We start from the raw sequence: 25,826 nt of genomic DNA, 5'->3' as shown, positions 1-25,826 counted from the left end.
GTTGTGAGGAAGAGGAGAGAGGGAGAGAGAGCGGGTAAGGGAGGAAAGAAACAAAAGAAAAAAAAAAAAAAATTAATAAGAAAGGAGCAAAGGAGGAAAATTGCGGAATGTGATGATCTGTGGGCCCCTTTTAATTTTTAATTTTTTTAATTCTCATATGAAATTTAACAAAGATTAACCATAGTACAAGTGTCACATTTTAAGGGTGATGGTGAGAATATACTTATGGTTAATGTGGTGAGCAAAAATGCTCCCTAATAGTAATGAATAATGCTCTAAACTTGTATTCAATTTAGATTTTAAAAGATTTTAAAGAAGTTTAAAAGTTTAGGTGTATTCAATCACGATTTTATAGAAGTCTATTCAATTCTTGGTGTATTCAATTCAGACTTTTTAAACTCCATTCAAATTTGGATGTATTCAATCATGACTTTAAAAAGACTTCATAAAAGCTTGGGTGTATTCAAAAACTCATTGATTTTAAAGGAAATACAAAAAGTGGTGGATTTCATTTGATAATAGACTAATTTTAGGCCATGACAAATCTTTGCTTTCCCCCCCCCCCCCCCGAGATTTTGATAGATATATTATTTTTATTCTCAAGATATGATTTCACCACTTCTACTACCACCATCTTATCATGACTATCACCATAATTGTCGCTGCCGTTGCCACCACCACCACCATAGTCATCATCATTGCCGCCACCCCCAACACCACCACCACTCACCGCCACCCCCACTACCAGCCTCACCATCACCACCACTACCACCAACACCATTATCATCACTGCCACCACCACCACCCTTACCCCTACCTCTATCACCACTACCACCCCCACCCCTATCATCACCACCATCACAACCACAACTAGCATCATCACCATCACTGCCTCTGCCACAACCACCACCTCCACCGCCACCACCTCCCCCACAAACCACCACCTCCATCTCCACCACCATTGCCATCACCACCACCGCCATCACTATAAACTTCATTAAAATCAATAATAAAATTCTAACAAACTCAGTTAAAATCTATATGCGAATTCATTCAAAATCTATGTGGAGTTTGTAGAATTCAGTCAAACTCAATTAAATTCAATTAAACTCCATCAACTTTATAACTCTTTTAAAATCATTTAAATTCTAAATTGAATACACCCATCGAAAAACAAAAATCGAGGAAAAGAAATTAAAAAAAATAAAATCCCAGTATATAAAGAGTATAGCCGAGCGGCGATACTATTTAGAAAAAAATGAAAAATAATTATAGCCTGCGGCTATACTATTTATAACGAGCATTGGGTGCCATGTGTAAAAATAGTATAGCTGCTCGGCTATACTGTTTTTAATTTTAAAAACTTAGTATAGACGAATAGCCGAGCGGCTATACTATTTATTAAAAAAAGTTTAAAAAAAGGGACCCTGCTATTTGAATTAGTTTATAGATACTAATTTACTAGTTTCAATATATCCAAAGCATATATTTAAAAGCGAGAAATTTTAGAGTCAATCAATTTGAGAGTTCAATTTTTTTTTTTCAATTTTTTTTTTCAATTTTTTTTTTGTGGGAATGTTTGCTTCTAATCTACCTTGTTCTCTCGAGTGCTACTAAATTTTGTTACTGCACACATTATTTGTGGGATTGGATTGGATTGCTTTTTGACCGTTGCTGGACAAGATGTGTGCAACTGTAGAATTCTTTGTTCAACTGATTGGCTTAGGAGGGAATAAAGTTCAAAGTTAAAATAGCTTTTAAATGATCTGAAAGAAAAAGAATGTCCATTGCCGGGGGGTTTCATGTAAGATGTTGGTTTTATTTTTAAATTTTTTTTAAAGTCACTGTCAAATAATAAACTACTGCTACAGCGGCTTCCATGTTTCATGTGGATGAATCACAGTCCTTGTAATTTATAGCTCTCCAACTCCAAGTGGTCTCAGAGAGATTGCCTTCTTTTTTGGTGAAGTGAAGTGAGAGGGCACTTGGTGTAGTGTGCCTAGGCCAGGAACCCCAGACTCTGTACTGCAGGACTTCTTAACTTCATTTGTAGAATATTAAAAGATTGCAGTATGATACAAGAACATGGTTCATGTTACTCTCCAAATAATAAACCATGCCTCATTTGCCATGAATCTTTACTATTAAGACTGATGGACACTACAATTGTGACTTCAATGGCATTGGCCTCGTCATCGTCGTGACTAATCCAAGTAAGCCAAATGATACACTCCAAAATGTGTTTGAGTTGTTTGATTTACCTCATTGCCATGATTCTTACAAAATGTGTTCATGATCATGTGTTGCAGGTTTTGGTGATTGCATCTATGCCTGAGTCTGAACAAAAGGAAAATGGTATTTAAATTTATTCATGAATGGGATGGAGTGGAAGAGTTATAAAAACCAACTTGATCGTTCTGTAAGAAAAGAAATCTAATTTTAATGAAAGAAACCTCAACTGGTGCAACAGAAACAGGAAAACGTTAGATGTCTTTAAAAAGGAAGAAAAGTTTGGATGTCTTCACATCTCTTTCCACCAACTCTCCAACTTTTCTCAGAATCCAAGGTTGACAGTTATAACCTTCCAAAAAAATTTAATGGAGAATTCTGACCAAAGAAAGCTCAAGCCCAGACAAAGAAAAGTGTTGCACTCTGAAATTTCTGTTTAACTTGAATTTGGAATTATATGACAGGAAAGACTGGAATTAATTGAACCTTGGTTGTAAGTTATAACCAACCAAAGAAGTTGAGGATATTCAAAGGAGAGTTTGGATAAATGTGAGCTTAAATTCCCTTCCACAAAAGTAGAATTCAGTTTCCCATCAAATTCAAACTTGCTAAACATGAAGAAGAGACTAAAAGAAAGTGGCTGCAGAAGAAAATGTGCCTGCAATGACACAATATTGCTGGAGTGCATCTGATACAGTTCTTGCTCGAAATATCGGCTTCAAAGAAGAATCGCTAGGCAGTAGGCTTAAAGAACAAAAGAACAAAACCAGACCCACCCTGGCACCCAGATCCGCCTAGCGCCGCCTAGACCCCGCCTAGCGCCGCCTAGACCGCCTAGCACCGCCTAGCACAGCCTAGACCCGCCTAGATCCGCCTAACGCAGCCCAGATCCGCCTAGCCCCTACCAGACCCTTCTAGCGCCGCCCAGACCAGCCCAGGCCTCCTAGGCCGATTTTTCTTAATGCAGAGTATGGATTTTTCGTAATTTAGAAGCCTCTGCCTTTCATCTGCTACGAGTACATACACCTACAATGAGAGAGAGAGACAGAGAGAGAGAGTTAATATATGTTGACAGATTTTCTTCTCATTTCTTGCCGCCCCTTCTAACAACTTTAAATCCTTACTGCGCAGCAGCCTCCTCCGCCCAACCAAAACCCATCGCATCACCATCCCTCCTCCCCACCCTCTCACACTTTGCATAAAACTCCTCTCTCTCTCTCTCTCTCTCTCGTATGTGCAGCCATGTGTTTCCTACGTGTGTGTGGTGAGGGTGCAATTTTGTGATTTGCCCTACTCCTGGACTCATATGGCCTTTAATAATTTTGAATAGTGCGGAGCATTTTCCAAAATAGTATAGCCGCGCGGCTGTACTCGGGAATTTAAAGAAAACTACTATTGCCGAGTGGCTATACCTGTTTTCACACGTGGACTCATGGACATTAGGCGGGTTTTTTTCAGTTTATAAAACGTATAGCCGCTCGGCTATACTCGGGCATTTTAAAAAAAAATTAGTATAGCCGCTCGGCTATACTCTGCGTTTTTTTTTTCCCAAAATAGTATAGCCGATCGGCTTTAAGCGATTTTTTTTTAATTTTTTTTTTTTTAATGATCCAAATTACTCTTATCAGTGCCTAAGCACCCTACCATCAATTTCTCTATTGAAGTGTTCATGATCATGTGTTGCAGGTTTTGGTGATTGCATCTATGCCTGAGTCTGATCAAAAGGAAAATGGTATTTGAATTTACCCATGAATGGGATTGTAGTCTAGAATTACTATGATAAAAACCAACTTGATCGTTCTGTAAGAATACAAATCTAATTCTAATGCAAGAAATCTCAATTGGTGCAACAGAAAAAGGGAAAAGTTAGATGTCTTTAAAAAGGAAGAAAAGTTTGGATGTCTTCACATCTCTTTCCACCAACTCTCCAAATTTTGTCAGGATCCAAGGTTGACAGTAATAACCATCCAAAAAAATTTAATGGAGAATTCTTCCTGACCAAAGAAAGCTCAAGCCCATACAAAGAAAAGTGTTACACTCTCTGAAATTTCTGTTTAACTTGAATTCGGAATTATATGATGGGGAAGACTGGAATTAATTGAACCTTGGTTGTAAGTTACAACCAAACCAAAGAAGCTGAGGCAAGCAATTTATTGTGTGTAACAGGTGGCCCAAATATACTATCTGACTGTAATGGAGTGTATCAGATTGTTACTCAGTTGTTCTTGCATGATCATTATGTGTCCTCCTCTGCAGAACTGCTACAAATATCCCATCTTCCTCTTCATGAATTAGTCAACCATAGACATTAGACTACTTTGTATAACATAGCAGCAATGGCTAAGCTAGCTCTGCCAGGTCCCGTTATTCTTTCCTGCTTCTGTTCTTCTTCTCGGGTACGGTAGAGATTCGTGGACTCTTAAGCTGCAAAGTTGATGTTTTATTTTTTTCAACAACTCTATAGAGCATTCCACATTGTTGTAATTTCTTTCCCCCTTTCCTGCTCTCTCTCTACATTTTCACCTATGTTCATCCATGGCTTTTTTTTTTGTTTAATAGGGGAGATTTCGATGTTGGTGAATGAACAGGTAAGAATTAAAAAGAACAATTCTTAAATGAATTAGCAATTAATTTACATATATACATGGTGTTGTAGAAAGCTTGGTGTGTGGAAAAGCCTGCAGCACCACAACAAGCACTGCAGTCAGCTCTGGACTATGCCTGTAACTATGCAGATTGCAGCCCTACAAAGAAAGGAGGTTCTTGCTATGACCCGGATAGGCCAGCGCACCATGCCTCATTTGTCATGAACGCTTACTACCAGAAGATGGGAAGAAACCAATAGAATTGTCATTTTAACAATACTGGTCTCATTTCCTTGGCAGATCCAAGTAGGCCTTCAATTTCATAATAATAATTTGTTTCAAAAGTTCAGACTTTCTTTTCCAGCAAATTAAACATTTTGGTTCTAAACCATTTTTGCAGGTTTTAATCCCTGCTGCCAATTTGTGAGTGGTATGTACTGTCTATAACCATAATGAGTTTTGCACATTTTCATATGCAAAAATATTTGTAAAACTTTACTTTCACTTTCCCTTTTGAAATTTGTAGGAGGATCAGGACCTCCACAGCCACAGAAAAAGGAGGTAACTCAAATCCAATTTCTCCCTCACAACAGTATAATTTAAACCAAGATTTCAAATCATCTTAATTATATCAAAATCATTCTAAATGCTTGATTAAACTTAGTTAATTACTATTATGCTGTGTTGGGTTTGCCCCTTGCAGGATACTTGGTGTGTGCCGAACCCCAGACTCTGCATTACAGAACATCATAACCTTCACTTATGGAATATTAAAAGAATGCAATGAAATACAAGAACATGGTTCATGCTACTTTCCAAATACCCTCATAAACCATGCCTCATTTGCCATGAATCTTTACTATAAGACCGATGGACGCTACAATTGTGATTTCAATGGCGTTGGCCTTATCGTTGTCACTAATCCAAGTAAGCCAATTTGTTTGATATAATGCACTGCAAAATCTTATGTTTTCTTAACATGAATTTAGCTAACAAAGTGTGCTTATTCTTGTATGTGTTGCAGGTTTTGGCGATTGTATCTATGTCTGAGTCTACCCAAAAGGAAGATGCATCAGAATAATAAGTTTATTGTAATGTAATTTCCATCTAATGGATGATGAAGAAGGTCCATTTTCTTGTGTTATCTAATCTAATAAATTTACCCCATTGAGACTGTGGACTATAGCTTGCCTAGGTCTGATGGGTTTGTGGACAAGCTTATGTAAGATTCGGTTTGACTTGACCTAGTAATGAGTATTTAAAAACAAGATATAAATATAAAAACAAAATTTAAAGGTAAACAAGTAACAAAGAATCTGAGTACATAAACAAATGGAAGCATCATAAATATTAATGTTTTGATTGGGATGTTAAAAAGGCTAACAAGTCCAGCTTAGCAAATGAATTGGGTATATATTACTATGATATTTGTGATCACACTTATGACAAGTTTGCCACAATTTTAAGAGACTTTGACATTGTGGTGCATCGATCAATTCAACATTGGCGGACCTACTCAAGGCCAATTGTGGACATCTGCCCACATCTCATTGAATTTGTTAAGCTTTGGATGCTAAATTTATACATCAAACTAGGTTCAGAGTACTACTTATTAACAACTTCAGCCATCACAAAGTTCCACTTAACCCACTAAATAACAATAATTAGTTTATGCAATTAAATCACAACCACGCTTCTACTAAACAAACTATTGAGTATGTGACGGTTGATATTAACTCATTTTATTCTCTACATTAGAGATGATTTTTTTTTTTTAAGTTTAATATGTTGGTCATTTCTCTTGAGTTGTACCAAGTCCACTTGAATTTATGTTCTGGTAATATACAACTCATCCGACCATCGTTTCTCTGTGGGTAAAGTGTGATACAAAGTATATATTATATACAGGCCTTGCAACTTTTGTCAATTCATGAAAGGAGTGGATATGTGGTTAGAATTAATATATGTTGACAGATTTTCTTCTCATTGGTCATTGACTCAATGCTGAGAGAATTATCTCAGATGAAAATGGAAGTATATTAAGCTCCATTATACTTACAGAGTTAAGGTTGAAATTAGAGCTCTATGTATGCAAAACATTACACTGATTCGAGGATTTCCTTTCCTGTAATTCCATCTTTCAAAGTTTTAAAGTAAACATTGTAGTCCTTCTCCGAGGGTGGATTTTGAGGGTCCACTGTAAATGGCTCACTAAATGGCACAACACTTTTAACCTGCAAATGAGTTTATAAGCATATCAGAATATGCAAAAGCTTTTAACTTCCAAAATAGCAAATTACAGCCACAGCATACAACACACAATTAAGGGACATAAGTCGGGCTGTGACCTCAAATGTCTTGCCAGATGCATAGGGGCTTTCTGTTGTGTAGATACAGCTGCACCAAAATGGATTCAGCTGCATCCTCAACTTGTGATACTCGCAAGTGCACGAGCCGTGCGGTAGTATAGCGTATGTAAGTGCGAGGTCGATCCCACGAGGATTGGTGATTGAATGATTCAATTCATTTTCCCTACACAAAACAGAAATGAAAAAGAAGGGAAATAAATAAAACAAGGAAGAAAGAAAATAACTAACTCAAGCAGATAAGTTCCCAAGTTCAATTAGATTAACGGATTGATTCTAGCTAATGTATGATTAAGCCATGGTGTGTGGTCATAACCTTGTGTTCCTAATTCCCTAATTTGATCATTTGTTGTCTAACCTAAAATTAAGCATTAGGAACCCATTAAGCATAGAAGAACAATTTAAACAACCAAGCATGTATCTAATCCCTGTTGTCGAATGTCCATACATACTCTTCCTATTCATAGTTCAATTCGAATTAAAGTATGGTGTCTACTCTTAATTCAAACCAAGATAGCTAACATGCAAGCCTAAATGGTGATCAATCATTCAAACTAGCATATTAACTTATAAGCATAATGAATAAGAACAAAAATCATAATTGAAACTTGGAAACTAATCAAACTTGAAACTAAAGAAAAGAATTTACATAACAATGAAAATTAAAGTAGAACTTGGAAAGACTTAAAGGAAAATTTCAGCACAAAGATCTCATTATAACAATTGAAAACTAGAAAGAGAAACTTAAGAGAATTTGAGGGAGAGAAGGGAAGGGAGCTCTAGAGAAGTGTTTGAGAGCTCCCCCCCTTGGGGTGTGTTTACAAGCTTGGGAAACCTCACTATATATAGGCCTAAGGAAGCTGAAAATCTGAATTAAGTATGGCTAATGCATACAACACTTTGTTTTATAAAATCTGAAATGGTTGATGCACTTCACTAATGCATACAACACTTCCATTATAAAATCTGAAATGGTTGATGCACTTCACTAATAAATCCCACCAGCAGCCCTAGCTCATCTTCATGTCACCATGACCAAGCTTCCAACCAGAAATAATAGCTCATCCTGAGGTCAGCATGACCAGCAACTTCAAGGGCTTACGAATTGGGCTTCCCTTAAGCAAATTAAGACTTTAAGCACTCAAACTTGAAGTTCAGAATGTCTTCTTTCCAGCCATATATCATTTGGGCCAATCCAAGGTCGGAGGAGGAAGTTAAGGCCAAAACAAATTGCTAACTCATTTTGCGCGCTGATAAAATCCATCCTGAGCATGGCTCTGTGTTTGCTAGGTAACAGACTCCACAATTATCCAATGGGGCTGAATTTCGGATATGTTATAGTATACACCCATTGGAACAACTTTCATGAAGAATGTGGCCTCATCCGAGCTATGTAGGTTGCTGAAACAAAGCTTACAATATGACCTAAGAAACTGGGCTGGCAGGGGACTGTAGCCAAAATTGAGTTTGTCTTTAAGCTCTTCATCCATTCATCCAAATTAGGCCCTAACATGCATGGATTGCATCATTTACTATCCAAAGCCCTCATTATTACCTAAAGCTCAATGAACTGAAAGATAAACACAAAAAGGATTAAAAGCACAAGTTTAACTCAAAAACATAACCAAATCATAAGCTAGAAGGGTACAAAATGATATGTAAATATGCACCGATCAAATACCCCCAAACCTAGATTTTGCTAGTCCTCGAGCAAAACAAAAGGAAAACAAAGATAAAAACAAACAAGAAGTTAACTAGACCACTTTCGTAGGTAACTCGATTGCATTGAGCATATGCAACAAGCCTTTAAACCTCTAGGCATCCCTAGTAGGAGGAGTTGTGTCTCCTGAGGGTTTAACAGATACGATACCCACAAACGTTTTACTGACTCTGTAAAACAAGGTAATTAGAAAACTTAAAAGATTGTTAGTCCTTAAGCAAAATAAAAAACAAAAACAAAAAAAAAAAAATAATTACATTAACAAAAACAGAACAAAACAAAACAAAACCAAAAAAAAAAAAAAAAAATTACAAAAATAAAAAGAACTCAAAACAATCTTTCCGAACATTTTCTGAAGAGAAATGACTCATGCACATGACTCAAAAGTTTTAACAATAAAAGCTCAATTTTAAACATTATTCACAAAGCGGCAAAGTTCAAAACATAATATGCTCAAAGTGTGGTAGTGTGATAGCCAAATGCAACAAATTCCCCAATCTTAGTTTTCACACAATTTCAAAAATCATACAAAGCACAAGTTCAACTTCAAATCTCACCAAAGTTGTCCTCTCACAAATGAATCACTCGGAAGAGGGCTATAATGCAACACTCAGTTATAAACATGAGATTAGAGTTAAACCATAAAGACTTAACTCGAAATAGAAAGATGAAGAACTTGCATTAATATGATCTCAAGAAGGATGCCAAACACTTAAAAGTAGAAAAATGAATGCAATTCAACCACATGACATTTAAGATCAATTTAGGTCTTTAACATAGGTTGTAATGGGGCCAAGGGTGTAAGGTGAGTAAGAAATGAAAGGTATGGATAAAACAAAGTCCAAGGAACTCAAAATATAAGAGCATAAAACAATTGTTTACAAGACTTCGAATCATCACAATGAGAATTTATTTTTCTTTTACATGATCAAAACTCCTTATACCTTCATTTACATTGATCAAAACTCCTTTCCTTCATTTACCTTCATTTACATTGATTCACCATGACCAAGCTTCCAACCAGAAATAATAGCTCATCCTGAGGTCAGCATGACCAGCAACTTCAAGGGCTTACGAATTGGGCTTCCCTTAAGCAAATTAAGACTTTAAGCACTCAAACTTGAAGTTCAGAATGTCTTCTTTCCAGCCATATATCATTTGGGCCAATCCAAGGTCGGAGGAGGAAGTTAAGGCCAAAACAAATTGCTAACTCATTTTGCGCGCTGATAAAATCCATCCTGAGCATGGCTCTGTGTTTGCTAGGTAACAGACTCCACAATTATCCAATGGGGCTGAATTTCGGATATGTTATAGTATACACCCATTGGAACAACTTTCATGAAGAATGTGGCCTCATCCGAGCTATGTAGGTTGCTGAAACAAAGCTTGCAATATGACCTAAGAAACTGGGCTGGCAGGGGACTGTAGCCAAAATTGAGTTTGTCTTTAAGCTCTTCATCCATTCATCCAAATTAGGCCCTAACATGCATGGATTGCATCATTTACTATCCAAAGCCCTCATTATTACCTAAAGCTCAATGAACTGAAAGATAAACACAAAAAGGATTAAAAGCACAAGTTTAACTCAAAAACATAACCAAATCATAAGCTAGAAGGGTACAAAATGATATGTAAATATGCACCGATCACTTTCCAACGCAGCAAAACAAATCAGAGCAACCTCTTCTCTTGACATCTTTCCCTGCATATATATAAATACTATAAATTGTAACATTCAGATATTATTACTATTATAAGGGAAAGAAAGAGCAATGCATGTCATCACATGCTTCAGATTTATTGAAGAAGTTCAAAATGCACCTATGCAAACCCTCTCCTACACCCTCTCCTACACCTTCGCTTTCCTCTCAACGGCTCTCTGCCCATGATGGTGATTCTCTTTCAGATCCTGAAATCTATCGTAGCATGGTTGGAGGACTTCAATATCTCACTTTATCTCGCCTAGACATTGCATATGCCATCAACCAAGTCTGTCAATACATGCACAATCCCAAGACCACTCATCTACAAGCCGTCAAACGCATTTATCGTTACATAAAGGGGACTATTGAACATGGCCTTATTTATCGCTCTTTCCCTGATTACACCTTACGCGCTTTCTCTGATGCATATTGGGCTGGCTCTCTTGACGATCGTCATTCAACTAGTGGGGCCTGCATGTTTCTTGGTCCCAATATTCTCACTTGGACCGCCAAAAAGCAATCCACCGTCTCTAGGTCCAGCTCAGAAGCTGAGTATAGAGCCGTTGCTACAACAGTTGCTAAACTTCAGTGGTTTCGTTATCTTTTCCGTGAACTTGGGGTTCCGCTTCACACTCCACCATGCGTCTTTGTCAACAATATTTCCGCCCTTCACATGGCTGCAAATCCTGTCTTACGCACGCGTTATATTGAAATTGATTATCATTTTGTTAGTGAATTACTAGCACATGGAGTTCTTCGCACAAGTTATGTCTCTTCCCAACATCAATTAGCCGATATTTTTACCAAAAGTCTCTCCAGAGAACGGTTCTCCTTTCTTTCTGGCAAGCTCAATCTCCACTTGGTTCTATTTCGCTTGAGCCGGGGGTGAAGAGAACGACAATCAAGCCAAGAATCCCACTATCTCAAGTCAACCTCCCATCACAACGTGATTGGTACAATTTATGTACAAATCCCAGTAGTCATGTATTTTCCTCTTTGTTATAGTTGACCACCGCTAGCATCTTGTATATATGGCGTATCTCAACATAATCAAAGTATCAAGTGATTCAACCCAAACTTCTCTCTTGTCTATTTTTCTACACTCTTGATAATACTATAAATCATAACATTCAGATACTATTACTATCATAAGGGAAAGAAAGAGCAATACATGTCATCACAAGCATACAACAAAGAGAATAGTTATCTTCTATTTGATTATATACCGTTATATTGTCTCATTGGTTAAAAATGAGATCTGCTCCGGCACGCTCCTCAGTTAATGCACAAGGCCTCACAATTGTATATGGTATTCCACTGATCCCGTATTAAATCCTCCCCCTGCTCAAATCCTATCCAGAAAAAGAAAAAGAACATAAAAGACCTAAGAAGTGGTATTTTGATACACTGATTATACATAAAAATATCTAACAGCTTGCACTGAATTAGTATGAAACCTTCAACTTGAATGTCAGGATAAAATCCAATTCCTTGTTTAAGCGAACAGCAGGAGGTTGTTTACTTAGATCAAGTCCAGGCCTGTCAGATTGGGTAACTCCTGCATAACCTACGTGTACGAACCTACACGGAACACAAGCAAAGAGATTCTTTAAAGACTAAAACAGAAAGTGCACCCAGCAGATCAATTATGTTTAGTCATAAGAAGATAATCCAACAAAATGAAAAGAATGTGAAACCTGGGAGTAATAGGCTCTTTTAGATATGCTCCTATGCTTGATAATGGGAGCTTAAATTCCCCTTCCACAAAAGTAGGATTCAGTTTCCCATGAAATTCAAACTTGCTAAACATGAGCTGCCATAATTTTGAATCCCATCAATAAACATAGAAGAAAATGAAGTGAAAGAATAGACTAAAAGAAAGTAGCTGCAGAAATGTGCATGCAATGACACAATATTGCTGGGGTCAAAAGGTGGTGCATCTGATACAGTTCTTGCTCGAAATATCGGCTTCAAAGAAGAATCGCTAGGCAGTAGGCTTAAAGAACAAGAGAAAAGAACCAGACCCAGCCTGGCACCTAGATCTGCCTAGCACCGCCTAGACCTGCCTACCGCCGCCCAGACCCGCCTACCGCCACCTTGACCCACCTAGCGCCGCCTAGACCAGCCTAGAGCTGCCTAGAGCTGCCTAGACCCACCTAGCGCCTCCCAGACACTCCTAGCGCCGCCCAGACACGCCTGTACAACTGAATTGAAAAAAAAATTCAAACCTCTATACATAATCAGGAGATTTGGACCTCATCGTGATCAAGGCTATAACCTTTTGAAAGTGAGAACCTATCATCTCAGGTGAAACATTTTAAGACATGTAGATTTGTCCTACAGAACTTTATAATCTTGGTCGCTTATCTATGTTCCTATAGAAGCCTCTGCTTTTCATATGCTACAAGTATATACACCTGCAGTAAGAGAGAGAGAGAGAGAGAGAGAGAGAGAGAGAGAGAGAATTAATATATGTTGACATATTTTCTTCTCATTTCTTGCCGCCCCTTCTAACAACTTTAAACCCTTACTGCGCAGCAGCAGCCCCCGCCCACGCAAAACCCATCGCATCACCATCCCTCCTCCCTCCCCTCTCACACTTTGCATAAAACTCCTCTCTCTCTCGTATGTGCAGCCATGTGTTTCCTACGTGTGTGTGGTGAGAGTGCAATTTTGTGATTTGCCATATTCGTGGACTCATGTGGCCTTTTATAATTTTGAAGGAGTTTGACATTTCATTAATAACAAATAGTATAGCCGCTTGTCTATACCCTCCTCGTGCATTTTTAGAATGGTGTAGCCGCGCGGCGATACTTGGGTATTTAAAGAAAGCAAGTATAGCCGAGCGGCTATAACCTTTTATAAAGGTCAAAAAGACACGCCTAATACCTAAGAGCCCACGTGTGATTTTCCCGTTCTGTATTTTACTAACTAAAAGAATGTGAGAGGCTAAGATCATTTCTTGTTGTAACAAAAATGCAAGATGGTGATTTTGCAAACTCTTTGCCAACTAGAACAACAATTTCAAACAAAGATTTATGGGTATAGTAGCAAGCAAGGTGGTAGTATTCTTCATGTAAAGTGTTGTTTGAAATGTGAAGCAATTACAGTATGATATGTGAATTTTGTGTGTATAATTGAAAATTTTGTAAAAACCAAGTGTATTAAACATGAAAAATACGTACATACATATACAATACGAGTATTAAACGTGAAAATGGTAAATTCTTTATACGGGTAATAGCTCTGGAATAGCAAAAACTCAAAAGGGAACAGTAGAGACTATTTTTTATAATAAAAAACTGAAGTATGGCGGGGAACCAATCCTGAGGCTAGAGATTTTCCTGTTGACATGGGTTTTGCTAACTTGTATATCATGAAAACTAGTAACTCACAGAAGATTGCAACAACAAAAATGTGATTTTGTCTCAATAACTAAGCATCTTTATCAAATGATTTGGCAGGTTGAAAATCAAGAACCCACTCTGGAATTCTGGAAGAGATCGCTAAACCCTTTAACATGGATAGAAATATTGCGTCAAGTACTGGTTGCCGCTGGTTTTGGTTCAAAGCAAGGTGCAATGCGAAGGGATGCCCTTAGCAAGGTCTTCGAATATAACTCCCATAGTTGCAATTGATTTTTCTAAGCTCCATTTCCTCTCTAGTAAATGTATTTAATTATCAACACATCTGTATTCTGCAAGTTAAGTGCTATAGATGCCAAATAATGTGTTCATCACCCAAAACCTTGCCACTGCCTGCCACCATTGAACATGGAGAGTGACGCTGAGCTAGAAGGATACATTGCTATAGCCTATATGACAAGATTATATAAACATCTCATCTGATCAATGGTCTAGATTGACAGTCCGAACATATATTATGTTCAAGAAAACTTGTAAGAGAATCAAGAACTAGAAAAAGATCATGATATTTTTATGAATACTTTTACATACATGTCATGGTACCCTCAGCCCCTATATATCTGGGGACACATCGCACTGCCGGCGGACTTTTATTGACATGTAACCTGCTGTGTCACTTTGTAAATCGATCAAAGACAGTGCAGATTGAAGTTGTAGAAGGGGCTTATTGTGTGAAATGTTAAGACACTCAATATACAGTCAAAGAAAAGGAAGGAAAGCCATTCTTTCGTCAAAATGCAAGTCTACAGGACTGTCTTATTGCAACAATCAAGCAGAAGGAAACCTATTTGGTTACCAGAAGGATCAAGCATCAGATTCACACCATTCTTGTAAGGTTGGTGTTGCAACTCCAATGTTCTTCATGTCCAATATATTGGCTGGTTCAGAGAATTTGGGTGAGTTAGTCATGGCTATCATTCGACAATCCATCTTCAAATTTAATCAGAATGTAAAAAACACTATAACGGACTAAACAGGTTGCATATATGATACATCCTTTAAGGGTAATATTCTCTTGTGAAAAGGTCTCACATGTATAACCCATCTGATCAATAGATCACATTGACAGTATGAAAGTCACAGAACAGCATAATGTGTAAAAAGAGAACACTTCGCTGTGCTTAAAAGAAGGATCATTGAAGATATTGCTTGGCACACCAAAATTTGGACGATGGTAGACATGGGTCACATGCACTAGCATTTAAGAAAAGAAGTATAAATGGCATATTCCAGTGATGATATCCCCATTAGGCATCCCCACAGAGTTAGATTTCTTCATGCAAAAGTGATTATGGTAGAAAATTTCAAATCATATCAATTGAATCATACATACAGCTAATTCAAAAGCTTTTCCTTGCCTTCAGTAAGGAATAAGAAAGGATAGCAGAGAAATTTACTAGCCAATATCCTAATTTCAACATGCACGCCGACAAATCATCCCAAAGACAATCATAGTTACAAGATCTCCTTGGTTTGTGTTTGTAGAGTTTCCTTTACATTACGCATTAGCTATTTGGATACTTAAAGGTATCAATTCTGACCATCAAAAGAAAAATCCTACTCTTAAACTGTCCCCACCACCTTATCTCTTCTAACTCTAAGTTTCATTTTTCTTCCAACTTTGTTTCCACCAGGAAAGGGTGAAGGCTTGTAGTTTTCAATGTGAATTCCATAGTCACACTACTAGTCTATATCTAATGGTACGTGAGAATATAATTTTGGGTTCAATGTTGACACAGGAGGAGGTATTTGAGTTAAAAAGGGCATACCATGGTATTCGAAGTTTCCTACTTTTTCCTTCTATTAACATATCCTGAATTCTATTAAACTGAAAAATAGGTTTCAAAAAGGATTATTTCAGCATTTGCATGCATAATGATGAAATAACAAGAGATAAAATCTATCTACCTAATCTCAAACAAATTAATACCGTACAAGTGATCAATACTCCGAATCAGCCCATACTAAGAATCAAGTTCAATTGTATCAAGGATATGAGTCACTTATTCACATCCTCAATTTCCAATCCGTGACAAAAATTTATCAACAGGATCCAGATCAACCTCAACTTCATATAACATTAATCAAACAACCTGAAGACAATCACCATTCCTAACCATCCTTAATAACTGAATTTTGTAGTGAAAATCCTGTCATTGGAATTTTTTCTGTATATGCTATGATTAGATGGTTACCGAGGCATAAGTTTCTGGGGAAAATGGAACAGAACAACGAATACAGTCTAACATTAGCATCACAAAAACAGAAAGCACATACCAGCGTGTACTTCAGGTGTAGCAGCAGCTGTGGCATCAAGAACAACTGTAACAGATTTGTAATCCAAAGCTACACCATCAAACACAGTCTGCCTAATGCAGTTTGGAGTCTGAACACCTAAAAATACCAACACCAACAAATTACAACCTTACACAAAATACTAAAAACACCATTCTACAAAACAAACAATAGGGTCTTTCATAATTGAATATCTCACTTACCAGTGACAACCAAACTCTCAATTCCAGCACCCTTAAGAAATGAATCAAGATGTGTACCAAAGAATGCACTAAACCGGGTCTTGACCAACTTATAATCCCCTTCTTGAATCACAAGCCCATCAACAAGTTCAGCACCAAACTGACCCTTAACGGTTGGACCAACTTTCCCAGCAGGATATAAGTGCCGGCGGAAAAGCTCAACATCTCTTCCTAGTGGGTCATGTTCACGCACAACCTACCATATTTGTCAAAATGAACCATTACAAATCTAACTTGACTGTAAAATTGAGTGAATATTATATCTTCCCACATTAAAAATAAAATCAAAATACACTCTTTTTCTCAATTGCACGTTAAAGTTTATCTTAGTGGCAGTAAAATTGGAAGAAGAAAAGTTGGTACTTGGTATTAAAATCCTGGGTCGTGTGTTTTTCATTGTTCTAGTTAGCAGCAAGTGGAAAGTTCAACTAAAAACGAACAAGGAATAGGAAAGGCAGTTGGGTACCCAAACTACGAGCAAGCCACGCTGCCTAGCGATTTGAACGGCCTTGATTACATTTGGGACTATGGCTTTGCCTCCATTGACAAGCATAGGACCATCCACATCTACGAAATCATGCTGCAAAACACAACCGCTTCAAAACCCAATTCATTTTATTTTGACAGAAATCAGAGCTTGGGGAGAGAGAAAGACCTGCATGTCAATTACAAGCAGAGCTGTGTGCTTCCATTTGTCTGCCATGTTTCAGAGACTCGGTTGGAGAAAGGTGGTTGACAACTCTGGTAACTGCTGCCCGTTAAAGATATAACTGTGGCCCAGCTTGGATGAAGGTCAAGGGAAAAGGCCCTTGTATACAATTTGGGCTAAGACTTAACTAAACCCAAACCCTCAAAGGTAAGGATTTCATTTCGCCGATGGTGAATGCAAATTCTCTCACAGCTAGACCCTTTCATTTTCTTTTCCCACTCTCCTTTTTATCTCCTCCTCAAATTGTATTGTATGCATTCAAGTTTATAACAGTTTATTTTTGCTTTGATATGTACGGCTCGTAAATCTTGTGACTACGAGACAGCTCTAGTAGACCTCCGCTTAAAGCACTTCCACATATTTGCTATGGCAAAAGGCAAAGGTAGGCAAGGGCAATACTGTTTTTGTGAACAGTGACTGCTTTAGCAATTTTTTTGATTCATTTCCACCTATTGGCATGACAACCCAAGGGCAATTATTATTCACATGAGATATGATGAGGGGAATTTGTATGGAGTTTTGGTGTGGGAAGTGAAGAATATGGCTAGGTTTTATAGAAAAAAAAATTCTGAATTTTTTTTATTTTATTCTTCTTTTTTATTATTATTTTTGTATTTAAATTGGTTGCTGACGTCATAATGACGTTAGCGTGAGATCAGCTTGCCTAGGCAAGTCTTGCCTTTGGGCTTGCTCAGGCTAGTGGAGCCCAGCGCTTGCTCTAACAAGCCTTGGCCACTGGAAACGGGATTGGGGGCCTAGGGAGCCTCTTTCCCGGGCTAGCCCCCAGGAATTTTATCTTTGTGATTGTTGTGTAAATACAGCTGCACCAAAATGGATTAAGCTGCATCCTCAACTTGTGATACTCGCAAGTGCACGAACCGTTGGTAGTTTAGCGTATGTAAGTGCGAGGTCGATTCCACAGGGATTGGTGATTGAATGATCCAATTTAGTTTCCCTACACAAAACAGAAATGAAAAAGAAACGAAATAAATAAAACAAGGAAGAAAGAAATAACTAACTCAAGCAGATAAGTTCCCAAGTTCAATTAGATTAATGGATTGATTCTAGCTAAAGTATGATTAAGCCATGGTGTGTGGTCATAACCTTGTGTTCCTAATTCCCTAATTTGATCATTTGTTGTCTAACCTAAAATTAAGCATTAGGAACCCATTAAGCATAGAAGAACAATTTAAACAACCAAGCATGTATCTAATCCCTGTTGTCGAATGTCCATACATACTCTTCCTATTCATAGTTCAATTCGAATTAAAGCATGGTGTCTACTCTTAATTCAAACCAAGATAGCTAACATGCAAGCCTAAATGGTGATCAATCATTCAAACTAGCATATTAACTTATAAGCATAATGAATAAGAACAAAAATCATAATTGAAACTTGGAAACTAATCAAACTTGAAACTAAAGAAAAGAATTTACATAACAATGAAAATTAAAGTAGAACTTGGAAAGACTTAAAGAGAATTTCAGCACAAAGATCTCATTATAACAATTGAAAACTAGAAAGAGAAACTAAGAGAATTTGAGGGAGAGAAGGGAAGGGAGCTCTAGAGAAGTGTTTGAGAGCTCCCCCCCTTGGGGTGTGTTTACAAGCTTAGAGAACATCCCTATTTATAGGCCTAGGGGAAGTGAAAATCTGAATTCAATATGGCTAATGCATACAACACTTGTTTTATAAAATCTGAAATGGTTGATGCACTTGTATTAGAAAATCTAAATTGGGTGATGCACTTGTATTAGAAAATCTTGAATTGGTTGATGCACTTCACCAATAGATCCCACCAGCAGCCCTAGCTCATCTTCATGTCACCATGACCAAGCTTCCAACCAGAAATGATAGCTCATACCTAGCTCACCATGACCAAGCATCCAACCAGCACATGCTGAGGTCAGCATGACCAGCAACTTCAAGGGCTTACAACTTGGGCTTCTCTTAATCAAATTAGGACTTTAAGCACTCGAAATTGAAGTTCAGAATGTCTTCTTTCCAGCCATATGTTATTTGGGCCAATCCAAGGTTGGAGGAAGAAGTTAAGGCCAAAACAAATTGCTAACTCATTTTCGGTGCTGATAAGATCCATCCTGAGCATGGTTCTGTGTTTGCTAGGTAACGGACTCCAGATTTATCCAATGGGGCTGAATTTTGGATATGTTATAGTACACACCAATTGGAACAACTTTCATGAAGAATGTGGCCTCATTCGAGCTATGTAGGTTGTTGAAACAAAGCTTGCAATATGACCTACGGAACTGGACTGGCAGGGGGCTGTAGCCAAAATGAGTTTGTCTTTAAGCTCTTCATCCATTCATCCAAATTAGGTCTTAACATGCTTGAATTGCATGAATTATGCTCTCTAAAGCCATCATTATTACCTAAAGCTCAATGAACTGAAAGATAAACACAAAAAGGATTAAAAGCACAAGTTTAACTCAAAAACATAACCAAATCATAAGCTAGAAGGGTACAAAATGATATACAATTATGAACCGATCAGTGATTCTATTTTAAAATATTGTTGTCACGCCCATGTCCAAAAAAATAAGTAAATAATTGTTGTAAGCTATTACTTGTTAGTTTGTTTTTTTCAATAGACTATTCCTTGTTAGTTGGTTGAAATATTGTTGTCAAATGGACCAACATATTACTATGAATCGGTTGGATGCAGCTCAAGCTATTGAGTTTGATTTTGTTTTAACTCCTGCAAGCTATCCCAAAATAAACAAAGTAAATTAAGTTAAAGCTCTTTAGACACAAATTATTTATTCAAATTTGAAACATGAAAATGAGCAATTTACAGAAGTGACATTTTTAGAGAATATGGTGTTCTTTCATGTTTGATCCATTCTTAAGGCAAAATAAAACTATACGTAGGTGTTCATATACTTACACTAGATGTTTCTGAAGTGGTGATGAGAAGGTTGAAAGCTTGGAGATTCGAATTTGTGCTTCACTAGTGCACAAATGGAAGTTGTTGAGGGAGGTGCCTTTAGCTAAACTTTTCTCTCAATCGAACTTTGTTTATGTATGATTTCTTTCCTTGGGTTGTAGTTTGTCTTGAGATGAACACTAGTTGCCTTTTAATAGGCTAAGAAGTAGTTGGAAATGAACTTGAGTTGCTCTCGAAGTTGCTTGGTTACTATGTATTGTTAACAGCCAAGTGGGGTGTTTAAAGCTTTGCAATTGAGTGTTTGGCATATTTTGAATGCTCCAGATATAACTCTGGTAGGCTTACCTCATGATTTAAAATCTGATGATCTTTTTTTTTTTTTTTTTTTATAAAAAAATTTTAACTTTATTTTCATTTTCTTTCTTTAGAAACACACATACGGGCATTTTGGTAATTTCACACACAAATTCAAATATTTCAAAATACATGAACTAAATTATAAACAAATCATCACATGAATGAGAAACATGTTTTTAGAACATTTAGAGGCTTATAGATATTTTATATGTGCAGATAAACACGAAATACGTATAAGGGCATTTTAGTACTTTCGCCTAACAACTCCCGGAAACAATACATATAAGAAATTAATAAAAATATATATTCCCAAACAGATGAGCAATAGGTTTTATGAACATTTAGAGCATAAAAATATTATTTTCCAGAATAGTGAAAAAATAACTCATATAGGGGTATTTTGGTCATTTTTACTTAAAATTGCAAAACAATCAAATATATAGAAATGACTTTCTATTTTCAACAAAATACATGAAAAACATATTATATGAACATACATAGCACATAAATCTGATGAACTTCTTTGCAACCTTCGAATGAGCAATACCTGGTTTAGATTGGTATATTCCCAATACATTAATAGAAAAGACTAAATTTGAGCGTGTGCATACATAATGCTTCCCACAACTAAAGCATATGGCTTGTCCTTCATTTCTTCTCTCTTAATGTCATTCTTTGGGCAATCACTTTTTCTCAACTTATATCCCATTATATAAGAATCCAGAATCTTTCATCTCAAAATTCATAGACATAAATTCCTTGCTTTCATGTAAGAGACTTTCATCACTGCTAGCAAGTAGAATGTCATCTATAAAAAGGACAAGGAAGATAAACCTACTCCACTGTTTTTCAAGCATATGCACTCTTCCAATATGTTCTCAATGAAACCATATGATGTAACTATCTTATCAAACTTCAAATACCATTGCTTTGAGGCTTGTTTCAAACCATAGATTGTTTTCTTTAGTTTGCACACTAACTGCTCATTGCTTTCTTCTATAAATCCCTCAGGTTGTTGCATGAAGATCTTTTCACTCAATTCTCCCTTAAAAAAGTTATTTTTACATCCATTTGATATAAAAACATATCAAAGTGTGCTATAAGTGCCATAATGATTCTAAAGGCATTTTTGGTTGAAACTAGTGAGAAAGTTTCATTGTAATCGATTCCTTCTTTTTGGTTAAAAACCTTAGTCACTAGCCTAGCTTTATACCTCTCAATAGCCCCTCGAATCACTTTTGGTCATAAGCACCCACTTACATCCTATAGGCTTCATTCCTTGTTGCAATTCAACTAACTCCCACACTTCATTGGTTTTCATAGACTCTAGCTTACTCTACATACCCTCAAGTCATTTCTCAAAGTGTTCACTAGACATGGCTTGCTTGTAACTCATTTGATCCTTAAACTCAAAACCTTCAAAATATGCCTCATTTAAGGAAACAAAATATGTTAGTGTATTAGGTCTTCTACTTTCTCTTGAGGATCTTCTAACTTCTTCTGGTTGTGGTTGTCGCTCTATAGGCATCTCAACCTCATTTGGTTCTTCATGAATATCTCTAATCTTTTGGTTTTGAGTTCAAGGCTCAACCGGACTCAGTTTGTGACAAGGTTTGAATCAATAGATAAGTTACAACAGGATTGTTTGTATTGAGAGGTTCTATTCCTATTTATCCTCTTCTTCAAAACCAAATTTTATATTTGTTCCTTCACTATCCTCATCATGCTATAGGAACTTGGCCTTCCCTGTCTCAACAATTCTATTGATGTGGTTAGGGCAATAGAAACAAAAACTGTTTGATCTCTCTGCATACCCTATGAACCTACAACTTACAGTTTTTGGATCTAATTTTCCCGACTTTGGATTGTAATACCTTGGCTTCAAATTTACAACCCTAGACATGCAAATGGTTTAAGCTAGGTTTCCTCATATTCGATAGCTCAAAGGGAGTCTTAGGAACTGACTTACTTGATACCTGTTTAGGATGTAATTAGTTGTGTTTTAATTGCATCTCCCCATAGAAACCTTGGAAGATCAATGTTGTAAATCATGCTTCTCACCATATCTTTCAAAGTTTTATTCCTTTTCCCATATACTCTATTCTCTTGAGGGGTTCCAGAGTTTGTGTATTGTGAAACTATTCCATAGTCGTGAAGATATAGTGCCAATGGTGATGGGTTTCTGCCTTGCTCATCATATTTTTCATAATATTCTCCTCCCTTATCAAATCTTAGAACTTTAATCTTTAACTGAAGTTGGTTTTCTACTTCCGTTTTAAAGACTTTTAAAACCTCAAATGCAATAGATGTGGTTGGAATTAGATAGAGATAATAGAATCTTAAGAAATCATTAATTAAGGTGATGAAGTACATGTCCTTCCAGAGTTTCATTTGGAAAAGGGGCCTCAAATGTCAGTGTGAATTCTCTAGCTAGAAGTTGTTGACTACGTGTGGATCCTAGCATTCTTGAGTTAGTCATTTTGCCCTTATTGCACTCAATGCATTAACTAAAGTCTGAAAAATCCAAAGAAGGAATAATTCCTCCTGGATTAGCCGTTGCATTCTTGCTTTAGACACATGGCCTAGTCTTTTGTGCCATAATGGCTGATTTTTCATTGTTTTTTTTTTGGGGAGAAATTCTAGGATTGCATTCATAATTCTGCCAAAAAAACCATTAGTCACAAGGGGCCAAAACAAACTAGCCACAAAGGGCAATTACAATAACGGAGCAGTCTAACATCAAAATTAAGACAATTTGGTGCGCCTCCACTAACGATCACGCAGGATCAAATAAACTCTGGCATAGGCATCCCAACTAAGATTGCAAACTCAGAATAATCAAAAATATATAAAGCTTAAAAAAATCAAGCCATAACAATACAAATAAAACTCTCACAGAGGAGAGATAAAAAGCTCTCACAAAGGAGAGGTGAAAGGCTCTCACAAAAGGAGAGGTGAAAACTACACAGAGAACCCAAAGTCTCTGTGACTTATTCCGAACATAAAGAAACCGCAAAAAGGATGGTGGTGGAGATCCGACGTTGAAACGCAGATGGAGATCCGATGTCGAAACTCAAGTGGAGATCCGACGCTGAGACGCAGTCGCCTATGATGGTTGGAGGAAAATGATAACAAAGTGAATAGTGGAAAGGAAAGGAAGAACAATGGCTTCCTCCCCCCTCAAAGTGAAAACGGCTCTAGGAGAGTTTTTTGGGAGAGAAGGGGCTAGGGTTTCATTGTCTAGTTATCGTTTTTTCCCTATATTTTCAATGGTGAAGGTAACATAACATTATTACTTGCACAATTCAAACAAAACAACCCATCAATCAAAGAGCCATTGCCCAGTGAACTTTTACTGAAAATCAAATAAAATCCTACCTTAGAAAAAACAAAACTGAAATGTTCCCCAGTTAATCTAGAAACTGAATTCAAATTCCTTCGCATAGAAAACTAAAGAAAAGCCTGAAACTAGTTGAAGCCTAATTGATCCTAATGCATGAACTGGAACTTTCTTGCCATTCCCTATGAAGACATGGTCTTGGTCTGTACTTGGTTTCCTTTGGCTTACGATATCCTACAAGGAATTAGCAATGTGAATTGGTGATCCAGTGTCAATCCACTAGGAATTAGAAGGGACAATGACAAAACTAGAGTCAAAGAAAACTAGGACAAAATTAGACTTACCTTTAGTTCCCTTTTACTCTACGTACCCAACGTTTGTACCTAGTGTGATCTCTCTTTAAGTGGCCTGCCTTATCACAAAAGTAACACGTAAAGGTGGTTGTTTTGTGGAATTCAAAGTGTTATAACTTTTAGGAGGAGGATTAGCCTTGGTGTTGTCCTTATTGGCAACAACATGTGAACTTGGCTTAAAGTGATGTTGTTTGTGGGCATTGGTGGTGAGGTTTGAGGTATTGGCCTCTTTTTCATTCTTGATTCGAGCCTCCTCATGAACATAGTGTTGGAGTTTCAAAACATGTTTCCAAAGTTCATTTGAATATTAAACATGCATTTAATCAAATTAATTGCAGCGGAAGTCTAAGGTGGTTGTTTAAATCCAAAAACAAAACTTCTTCCAAGTATCTTAAGCCATGAACATTGATATGTTTTTCATAAATGAAAATTCAAGAGAAAGGATAAGATCTAATTACCCTTGAAGCAATTATATGAACCAATTTGTGTTTGGTCTTCTCTTGATGATTTCCTCTTTGTTGATCTCCTCCTTGATCTTTGATCTTTGCTCCTTGATCTTTCTCCTCCATGTGAGCCACAAAAGTATATGGCCTCTAAGTCTCCACACCAATGGAACCTTGAGATGAGAATAAGTATCTTGAGAATACTTGGATGCTAGTGCAAGATTCTCAAGATTGGTTTCAATCTAAACCACTTTGAAAGATTAAAGTATTTCACTCTTGAAAACTCTCTTTTATCTCTCTTTGATCTCCCAAACCCATTGGGTTGATGTTGGATTGTGTTTGTGTGTTAATGAGCTTATGGAAACAATTCCCATACACATTCACTTAAGCATTTTCGGCCAAACCCCATTGGGCTTCCAAAATTGGTCCTTATGACACTTAAACCATAATATTTAGGTGTCTTAAGCCCTTGGGCTTGATACCCAACCATTTGGGCTTTCCGTTAACTATTACTTAGCCCAAATACGTTTTTACACGTAGTAAATCATCCACATCAAATCAATCAAATTGATTTCCTCATTCTCATTTGTATTACTCAAAGTTAACCATTTAAGGTGTGCGATCCATTAGGTTCTAATTAGCAAGGCAGTGGGAAAATATTAGAACTCTTTCTAACCAACTGGAATTAAAACCCCTTTTTAATTATTCCTTTATTTGGATCGATCACAATCAATCCTAGGACTTCCACAAGCCAAGAGTGACATCTAGCAATATATCAAGGCTACCCAAGCTAACCAGAATAGATGAAGAACCTATTCAGTTGGAATTGCAATGCAATACGGTCCTTCTCTTATACAATGTTTCAAATCATATTATTAGGGTACGGATTGTTTATGTCAAACCCCTAATATGATTTATAACCTCATGTGATTCAAAAGAACATGATTAAGAACAACTTTCTAAATCAAGCTCAAAATACTTTGGCCAAAGATTTACTGAGTCACATCTTGAAACATTCTCCTTCTTTATCGAAAGTAGAGATTCCTTATTGTACATTCACATGCCCCTATGAAGAATTAAGAGATCCCAACAACACTTAAGACAAATCTTTTACGGCTTGCCTTTAAGAGCTATCAAAGATCAATAACGCATC

At 37.0% G+C, this 25,826-nt stretch overlaps 1 protein-coding gene and 2 pseudogenes across 2 annotated transcripts; 1 reads left to right on the top strand and 2 right to left on the bottom strand.

Annotated features, from left to right (window-relative positions):
- Positions 1–4,565: 4,565 nt before the first annotated feature.
- On the top strand, positions 4,566–5,864 carry LOC148295490 (PLASMODESMATA CALLOSE-BINDING PROTEIN 2-like; annotated as a pseudogene).
- Positions 5,865–9,860: 3,996 nt separating this feature from the next.
- On the bottom strand, positions 9,861–12,993 carry LOC110769528 (uncharacterized; annotated as a pseudogene). Its single transcript, XR_015834445.1, has 4 exons — positions 12,301–12,993; positions 12,061–12,184; positions 11,830–11,944; positions 9,861–10,602 (listed from the first exon to the last, which is right to left on the bottom strand). The product of XR_015834445.1 is annotated as an uncharacterized LOC110769528 (transcript).
- A 1,525-nt stretch (positions 12,994–14,518) lies between these two features.
- LOC110769449 (Isochorismatase family protein) lies at positions 14,519–17,439 on the bottom strand. Its single transcript, XM_021973427.2, has 5 exons — positions 17,221–17,439; positions 17,032–17,145; positions 16,527–16,761; positions 16,306–16,422; positions 14,519–14,906 (listed from the first exon to the last, which is right to left on the bottom strand). Exons 1-5 carry the CDS (start codon positions 17,266–17,268, stop codon positions 14,833–14,835), a joined length of 588 nt encoding a protein of 195 aa, XP_021829119.2. The 5' UTR covers positions 17,269–17,439; the 3' UTR covers positions 14,519–14,832.
- Between the last annotated feature and the right edge of the window lie 8,387 nt (positions 17,440–25,826).

The sequence above is a fragment of the Prunus avium genome, chromosome 3 (genome assembly GCF_965620075.1).
Source record: "Prunus avium chromosome 3, drPruAviu1.hap1.1, whole genome shotgun sequence".
NCBI lineage: Eukaryota > Viridiplantae > Streptophyta > Magnoliopsida > Rosales > Rosaceae > Prunus > Prunus avium.
Note: the sequence above shows the minus strand (reverse complement) of the source record. Positions and strands in the feature narration are given on the sequence as shown.

Excerpts from the sequence above, each read along its gene's own strand:
- LOC110769449 (XM_021973427.2), bottom strand. The coding sequence starts at position 17,268 with ATGGCAGACAAATGGAAGCACACAGCTCTGCTTGTAATTGACATGCAG. Across the intron at positions 16,762-17,031 it reads GTGGCTTGCTCGTAGTTTGG|GTTGTGCGTGAACATGACCC; the intron begins GTACCCAACTGC and ends CAAATATGGTAG. Across the intron at positions 16,423-16,526 it reads TGAGAGTTTGGTTGTCACTG|GTGTTCAGACTCCAAACTGC; the intron begins GTAAGTGAGATA and ends TGGTATTTTTAG.